Raw genomic sequence first — 9,025 nt, 5'->3', positions numbered from 1 at the left:
CTTCAGACAGAATACCTGCTCTCCAGTTCACCCAGCACACTGTCCTTATTTTAGGTACCTGCCTGATCCTTGTAAATATCTGTATGATAGTTGCCTGGGGTGAGCAGTTAGGGTAAGAGGAATGGGAGAGATTATTAAAATTATATAGGTTCTATTTGGTTTTGTAAACCTCCTCCCAGTGGAAAGACTTGAGCTGTCAAGCAGAAAGAATAAACACCAACAGAATGAAGAATAGCCTTTCTTGGAAACCCCCTGTGGACCAAGCTCTTTGACACACAATCTCCTTGAACCCCAACATTAGTCTTTTCTGAGAGTAGACATTAATATCCCTTTGTTATGGATGAGCAAACTGAGCCTATGAAAACTGAGGTCATTGGCCCCATGTGACAAGGCTGAGATTCAAAGCAGTCAGATTCACACCAGGGTCTCCCTGACTCCACAATCCACCTCTTCTTTCACTAAAGTCACAATGGTCACTGAAACACCCTGAGATGCACACAGATTTGCATAAAGAAAACAAAGCTGACAAAGCGTATTGTTAACCCATCCCCTCAAACACCCAGATTTTATTAATGCTTCCAAAGCACCATTTGACAGATGGAGGAATACAAATTCTGTCCAGTGCGAACTTCAGCTGAGAATCTTCGTGTCAACCAGATTTTCCGGAGAGTCTGATGCAAATAGTCCTTGATCCACAATGTCCGAAGCAAAGCAGTTTCGAAATATAAGCCACCTACACATGCGGTCGCCTATTACTCTGACACTCAGCCAAGTGTTTTAACCCGGTCTCCAGGCCCCTGCCTCCTGTGATAGGGGTGTCATTACAGCGTGGTTTTGGAAGATTCCATGTGATAGAGCTTAAAGTGTGCTAATGAGCTTAGTACAGTACCGGGCACTGAAGAGCTCAATATATTATAATTGTCATCATGAGTATAATGGGTCTTTTTAAAAAATGCAGCATCATTTAGGAATGTATCAAAAGGACTGATGAATAGAGGTGTACTGTGATAAGGCACAGTAAAAATTCTAATGATGTTAAAATACTCCAAAGGTAAAGGTAAGATGTTCACCGTAAAATTCTTTCAACTTCGTGTTTGAAAATGTCCATAACCCAACGTTGGAAAAACAATGCACTGCCGTAGGCTCTGAAAGGAGGGAGAGCTAAGTTTCGTTTGTTTCTGGTTAAACAGAAGAGGTATAGAAAAGAAAACAAAATAGGCTCGTCTTGGGACCGTGGGCCGTTCGCGATGCTGCCTGAATGAAATCATCGAGGACCGCTTGCGAAAGAACGAATCCTCGAGAGCGTGGCCCCGGCTGCCAAGCCTTCGCAAGGGACAGGGACGCGCTCCAAGCGGCGCATCCCGCCCGGGCGCCCAGGAGGTGGGGCCGGAGCGCAGCTGGCGGAGACGCGGCTCGGCCGTTACCCGAGGGCTCGGGGCCGGCGCTGGCCGCTGCGCGCCGCGGGTAAATACCTTCGGCGGGGCGGGGGAGAGAAGCGTCGAATTTCAAAAACACACACACACAGACACACACACACACACAGACACACACCAAACCCCCACAGCCCCGGGCGGGCGGGCGCGCGGATGGGCGCCCTTTGGCTGCGGGAGCGAGTGGAGGATGCTGGGAAGGAGGTAAAATGGCCACCGGCGGCGGCGCGGAGGAGGAGAGGAAGCGGGGGCGGCCGCAGCTCCTGCCCCCCGCGCGGCCCGCGGCCCGCGGCGAGGAGGCCGAGGGCGGCCGCGAGAAGATGGGCTGGGCCCAGGTGGTGAAGAACCTGGCCGAGAAGAAGGGCGAGTTCCGCGAGTCGCGGCCGCCGCGGCGGGAGGAGGAAGGCGGCAGCGGCGTGGGCGGCGTGGGCGGCGGGCTAGGCGCCCCCGCGGGCCTGGCGGCGCCGGGCCTCGGCGACTTCCCCCCGGCCGGCCGCGGGGACCCGAAGGGCCGGCGGAGAGACCCGGCCGGCGAGGCGGCGGACCCGCGCAAGAAGAAAGGCGCGGCCGAGGCGGCCCGGAGAAAGAAGGCCGAGGCGGCGGCCATGGCGGGCCCTGCCAGGCCTGGCGCGGCCGAGGACGCAGCCGAGCGGCCCGCTCAGGACGAGCAGGCAGTGGCGACGGGCCCCGCGGCGGGCCCGGGCAAAGGCCGCTTCCTGGTGCGCATCTGTTTCCAGGGAGACGAGGGTGCCTGCCCGACTCGGGACTTCGTGGTGGGCGCGCTCATCCTGCGCTCCATCGGCATGGACCCGAGCGACATCTACGCGGTCATCCAGATCCCGGGCAGTCGCGAGTTCGACGTGAGCTTCCGCTCGGCGGAGAAGCTGGCCCTGTTCCTACGCGTCTACGAGGAGAAGCGCGAGCAGGAGGACTGCTGGGAGAACTTTGTGGTGCTGGGGCGGAGCAAGTCCAGCTTGAAGACGCTCTTCATCCTCTTCCGGAACGAGACGGTGGACGTGGAGGACATCGTGACCTGGCTCAAGCGCCACTGCGATGTCCTGGCCGTGCCCGTGAAAGTGACCGACAGGTTTGGGATCTGGACCGGGGAGTACAAGTGTGAGATCGAGCTGCGCCAGGGGGAGGGCGGGGTCAGGCACCTGCCCGGGGCCTTCTTCCTGGGGGCCGAGAGGGGCTACAGCTGGTACAAGGGGCAGCCCAAGACGTGCTTTAAATGTGGTTCCCGGACCCACATGAGCGGCAGCTGCACGCAGGACAGGTGCTTCAGGTGCGGGGAGGAGGGGCATCTGAGCCCTTACTGCCGGAAGGGCATCGTTTGCAACCTCTGCGGCAAGCGAGGACACGCCTTTGCCCAGTGTCCCAAAGCAGTTCACAATTCCGTGGCAGCTCAGCTAACCGGGGTGGCTGGGCACTGAATACCCGCCTGCCTGCCAGGGGAACCCAGAGCCAGCTTACCCCCTCTTAAGTGCCAAAACTTTTTTTGAAACCATTTTTTATCGTTTTTGAAGGAGATCTTTTTAAACGTACAAGAGACATCTCTCTCTCTCTGCCTTCTTAAACCGAGTTTACTCCATTTCAGCCTTTTCTGAATTGGTGACTCTGTCATCAGTGACTACCGAGAACTGTCGTGTGCAGATGTGTCGCCTCTTTTTAGGATTTTGTTTTTCGTTTTTGTACCTGGGTTGTATTGGGGGTTTTTTTGTGGTTTTTGTGGGGGGGGTTTTTTGTACTTATTACTCCCCACGCCTTGTCCTCTCCCAGGATTTTCACCCATTGGGCTGCCTTGCTCATCTTTATGCCCCGGCGCTAGGTACAGGGCCCACCACGTGGTAGGCACTCCGTCAGTGTTTGTTGAATCCAGAACATTGTTGACTGTGGCTTCTGTCAGGGTGTCTACTTTTTACAGCTCTTCCCCTCCCCCTTTTAATTTGCTGCTTCTCATCTATGTGGTCTGAGAATTTGTGAAACCAGTGTTGTTAGAAGTGTATGTAATCTGAGTCAATAAGCTCTGAATGGTGGCCAAGGGCCTCTCTTATGGCATTAAAATGCATGGACTTTGGGACAGCTGTTCAGTGGCTCAGAAGCCATTTTTCACAGAATCATGGAATTTAGAATTTTCTTGCTGGAAAGGACCTAAAAATTGGTTTAGGCCAATCCCCTGGATTTCCAACAGGTGCAACAGGCCCAGAGAGGGTCAGTGACTGGGTCAAAATCACATAGCTGTCTGGTTCCAGAGCTAGCCTAGAGTAGAGTTCCCTGACCCCAAGCCCGGTGCTCATTCCACTACCTCTCACACTTCACAACATTTTCCTCAACACTTGAGGGCCCAGAAAGTCTGATCTCTCCAGAATGATGAGCCCAGAGGAATGCTAAGAAATCATCCGGGGGAGAAAGACATTTAGCAGGGGCTTCTGAATACTTGGGAGATCAGGAAGGGACAAAGGAACATAATCCAGGGTGCACTTACTGCTCCCTGGGGTACTGTATCTGGATTGAAGTGCCAAGTCCTTTGGGACCTCACCCTCCACCACTCATTGCCACTGCTTAGAAATGGGGGTGCTCCTCAGTAAGGAAACCTACCGGAGGTTTACATTTGCACCTTAGCCTCAATAGCTAGAAACCCCAGAGAAGCATCTGACTGGAGCTCATCTATAGCTTCCTCACTCACAGGAGAAAGGTGATTTTAACCTGTAATCGTAAGTGAGCTGTCAACTCTAAAATGTACTTGCAAAACAGACCACTTGCAAGAGGGCATTGGGTCAACTAAGTGTTATCAAGTTAAAGTAGAAAAGACAGTACACTGCTTTTCTTTTAGTTTTTGTTTTTCCTTCGCTTTATGTTTTGCTATTTCCTTGTGGCTTAGAATGTAAAATCGATTGTTAAAAGTTTTGTTCTGAATAAATATTTATCTTTTGTATTGCTAACACTGTTGCCCTATTTCCTTTCAGAGTGGAAGATGCTAGGGCACACAGACTCTAGTTTAATCCGTGCTTCTTACCCATCATTTGTTTACCCTGCAAATGCATTTCCAACCCCTGTAGGCAACACGTAGCACCTACTATGTTGTGCCAGACCCTTTGGCGTTGTCTCCTAAACCTTATGTATGCGTTACGCTCACTTGGCACATGGCAAAAACTCAAGTTCTAAGTCCTAACTTTGCTCCAAGGAATCAAAATCACTGGTGTGAATGAAAACATGTTTAGCAAGCACCCCCGCCCCCAACAATTCTGATTGGCAGCCAGGCTTGAGACTATAGTTCTGAATGGTATTAAAGTGAGAGAGAGGGATTCTGCCCTCAGATTACAATGGGGAAGTGCCACAAATAGGATGCAAAGTATTCATAGGTTTCTAAAAAACGCCATCTCTTCCAGGTATTAGGGAGTAAGAAAGAGTCTGGGAAACTTCCCAGAGAGCTGACTCACTCCTCCAAGCCAGCCCTGAAGACCCCAGACACAACTGACTGAAGGATTTTCAGCTCAGAGATGTTGAAATGATCCAATCCTAAGAATTAAAATTCTCAGTGTACTGATTCTCTAACTCAGTGATTTCAGGATATTTCCAGAGCTGATCAGGTGTGGTTGAGGCCTGGGTGGCTCTTGAGAGCCCCGCCTTGCCAAGCCAGTATAGCCCCTCCTTCCTGTCTCCCAAAGCAAACAGACTCTTCCCTCCTCGATCCCTCCCTCCAGTCCTGTCCCTCCCCCATCAGCTCTCCCTTCTCTGCCTTGGGTTTCCCTCCTTCACAGGGCTGAAGGCGGAGAGAAAGCCTGCATTCATCATATCCGCCCTCCCTCCAAGCAGGCACCGTGCCAAGGAGCCTCCTTGGAAGGAATCTTCCCTCTCTCTGCCTTCCCTCCCCCTCCAGCTCTCCTGGAGGGAGCAGAGGAAGAAACTATTTCCCTGCCCATCCCCCACAGGATCTACTCCAGGGCCTCCTGCCTGGCGGTCTGGGGACTCAGCCATGGGCTGGAGCGGAACAAACCTCCCCCAGCTTCCTCCTGATCTAGCTACCTCCGAATTACAATCCCTCACTGTTCATGGGCTCCTAGAGAGTGTGCAGAGATCCCCAAGCTGAGGCTGGCTGATTAGCTGACATTTCTTTCATTCAGCTTTCAACAGATACTGAGGGCCATTAGAGCCAAGCCCTTCTGCGGGTAGTTTGCACACACCCGGGAATGAGAGGGTTACTTGCAGAAGGAGATACAGATAAGGGATGAGCAGTTTTTTAAATAATTTTTTTAATACTCTGAAAAAAGTATATAGAAAGCATATAAAATTGTCTGAAGTACAGGTCTCCTGGAAGAGATGATGATGTCATGACTGACACCCACAAGATGAATAAGTCAGGTGGAGAGGGAAGAGAGATCCAAGCAACAGGAACAGCCTGTGCAAAGGCCCGGAGGCCAGAGTACACAGGCTGTTCAGGCTGGCTACAGAGTCACAGAAAGATGTGGTTGGAAAAAGGCCAAGAGGAGGTGACCCAGGGCTTGTCAGTGTTACTTAAGAGGCTTTATTTTGTCCTGACCCCCTCCAGTCTGGCCGCCTCCATTCAGTTATTTAGCATATATATTAAGCACCAACTCTTTCTAGGAAATGGAATACAGCAACATAGTCAAGTTCCCTGGGGCTCAAATTCTAGAACCACACAAAGACATAATTACAAAGTGTGATAAAAAGCACTGCAAGAAACATACAGAGATGGATCTGATCTTAGGGGTCAGAGTCAGGGATAACGTCCCCCAAAAACGTTTGAATTGAGATCAAAAAAATACATAAGGAGTTGAGAGACGGCGTGGAGGTTAACCAGTGAGTGACAAGGGCAGCCTAGGCAACAGAGATAACAATTTTAATAACCCTATGGTGAGAGGAGGCATGACTAAAACCAAATGAAGCCCAGTGTATCAGTCCAGGTTTAGAAAACCACTTTGGGGCACCTGGGTGGCTCAGTCTGTTAAGCCTCCAACTTTGGCTCAGGTCATGATCTCACGGTTTGTGAGTTCAAGCCCTGCATGAACTGCGCCTGCTCCCATTGTTAAGGCAGAGCCTGCTTCGGATCCTCTCTCTCCCTCTTTCTCTGCCCCTCCCCTGACTCTCAAAAATAAATATTAAAAAAAGAAAGAGAGAAAGAAACAGAAACCACTCTAGGTATCGAAGAAGGTAATGGGACCTAGGGTGGGTATTAGGAATGACTCCTAGAACACTACTGAACTGACTTACCAGAGGAGCTGCTGCCTCTCACAGAAAAGAGCCAGGAGCCATCACTGGAAGGGTTGAGTTTGAGGACATACTACTGAAGCTACCGTCCAAGGACAGGCTGCTGGGATCGGAAAACTACTGCCAATTCTACCGCCAGGACAGTGAAATGAGGTTTTGAAGTCAGAGACATGACACCGGTGTCTCCACAACCTTACTTATGAGCAGAAACAGCCAAAACTATCTGACTTCTGCCTTAACTTCCTTCCACCTTCAAACCTCATGCAAGTATATCTAATTGCTGCAGCTCTAGCTGCAAGGGAGTCAGAAAGTTTTAGCTTCACGGCATGCATAGCACAGTAAGGCACATAAACGGTGGGAATGAGGGCACTTAACTGGCTCAGTCGGTAGAGCATCGGACTCTTCTTGATCTTGGGGTCGTGAGTTCAAGCCCCACATGGGGGATAGAGTTTACTTAATAAAAAACAAAAACAAACAGTGGGAATATTGTCTGACATCTAACCCTATCCAGAACAGCCAGTGTGGCCAGTGCAGAGGTAGGAGGGAGATGATGGTACAAAATAAGGATACAGACCCTGGGGTCTGGTCAGCCATGTTTAGAATTTGAGTGTAAGAATCTAATGAGGAGCCACTGAAAGATCTTTGAGCAAGGAAGTGACATGATCAGGGTTGTATCTTTTTTATTTTTTTTAATGTTTATTATTTATTTTAGAGAGAGAGAGAGAGACAGAGTGGGAGAGGGAGAAAGGCAGAGAGAGAGAGAGGGAGACACAGAATCCAAAGCAGGCTCCAGGCTCCCAGCTGTCAGCACAGAGCCCGATGCAGGGCTCGAACCCACAAACTGTGAGATCATGACCCGAGCCTAAGTTGGATGCTTAACCGACTGAGCCACCCAGGCGCCTCATGGTTGTATTTTTAAAAGATCATTCATGGGTCACCTGGGTGGCTCAGTCGGCTGAGTGTCCAACTCTTGATTTCGGCTCAGGTCATCGTCCCAGGGTCGTGGGATAGAACCCTTCGTCAGCCTCTGTGCTGAGCACGGAGCTTGCTTGAGATTCTCTCTCTCTGTCTGTCTGTCTGTCTCTCTTTCTCTGTGTGTGCCCCAACGCCACTCATGCTTTCACTAGTTCTCTCTCTAAAATAAATAAAAGGAAAAAAAATTTTAAATAAAAGATCATTGTGGATACTTTGTAGAGAATGAGTCAGTGGGGAGCATAAGTAGAAAAAAGGCCAGTTTCCCCAGGTGAGCGATGAGGGTACCTTGGACCTGGATGATGAAGACAGAATAAGAAAAGTAGGCAGGGAGGGGCGCCTGGGTGGCTCAGTTGGTTAAGTGTCCAACTTCCGCTCAGGTCATGATCTTGCGGTCCATGAGTTCAAGCCCCGCGTTGGCCTCTGTGCTGACAGGTCAGAGTCTGGAGCCTGTTTTGGATTCTGTGTCTCCCTCTCTGTCTCTGCCCCTCCCCAGCTCGTGCTCTGCCTCTCTCTCTCAAAAATAAATAAACATGAAAAAAAATTTTTTTTAAGACAAGTAGGCAGGGTAAACATATTTAGGAGTTTAAAGCAGCAAGACTTAGACATGGGCTGGGGGAGGTGTAAGTGCCAAAGAGGACTCCCAGGTTTCCAGCTGTGGGACATAGAGGATGTCCGAGAGAAAGTGTGGAACAGGTGGCTCAATATACAAGGTCTTAAATTCTAAGGAGAGTTCTGGGCTGGAGAAATAAACGGGAGTCCTATAGCAATGGTCTTCAAACTCTTTAACCACATCCCATAATAAGATATGCATTTTATATCGTGGCCACAAGACATATGCATATATGTACTTACCTATAAAGAAACCAGTTTATATGTATATAAGGAGGGGCGCCTGGGTGGCTCAGTCGGTTAAGCGGCTGACTTCAGCTCAGGTCACGATCTCACGGTCTGTGAGTTCGAGCCCCGCGTTGGGCTCTGGGCTGATGGCTCAGAGCCTGGAGCCTGCTTCTGATTCTGTGTCTCCCTCTCTCTTTGCCCCTCCCCTGTTCATGCTCTGTCTCTCTCTGTCTCAAAAATAAATAAAAACGTTAAAAAAAAAATTTATGTATATAAGGAAATAATATTAACCCTGTGGATGGGGTGCCCTGACATTTTCTTCGTTCTTTTATAAATGCTTACATGACCCGTTAAACTGATTTTACAGTCTCCTAACGGGTCAGGAGAAAAAGCATAAGGAAGAAAGATTACAGCAACTTGGAGCATACCTTAAGCAGCTCTGACATGCGAGTTTTACCTGGTGGAAAAGGAAATCGTGACACGCTAATGAAGGACAGCCAGAAAAGGAGAAGAGAAACCAGGGTGTAGAGACATAAAAACCAAAGGAGGAAAGT

The 9,025-nt window shown here is 50.0% G+C and overlaps 1 protein-coding gene across 1 annotated transcript; it reads left to right on the top strand.

Moving 5' to 3' along the window:
- The first annotated feature begins 1,392 nt into the window (after positions 1–1,392).
- Positions 1,393–4,372, top strand: ZCCHC3 (zinc finger CCHC-type containing 3). Its single transcript, XM_058685193.1, has one exon. It carries the CDS (start codon positions 1,640–1,642, stop codon positions 2,861–2,863), a length of 1,224 nt encoding a protein of 407 aa, XP_058541176.1. The 5' UTR covers positions 1,393–1,639; the 3' UTR covers positions 2,864–4,372.
- Positions 4,373–9,025: the final 4,653 nt, after the last annotated feature.

This window comes from Neofelis nebulosa, chromosome 9 (genome assembly GCF_028018385.1).
Source record: "Neofelis nebulosa isolate mNeoNeb1 chromosome 9, mNeoNeb1.pri, whole genome shotgun sequence".
NCBI classification, from domain to species: domain Eukaryota; kingdom Metazoa; phylum Chordata; class Mammalia; order Carnivora; family Felidae; genus Neofelis; species Neofelis nebulosa.
The sequence above is the reverse complement of the archived record's forward strand: the minus strand, read 5'-3'. Positions and strand labels throughout refer to the sequence as shown.

Excerpts from the sequence above, each read along its gene's own strand:
- ZCCHC3 (XM_058685193.1), top strand. The coding sequence starts at position 1,640 with ATGGCCACCGGCGGCGGCGCGGAGGAGGAGAGGAAGCGGGGGCGGCCG.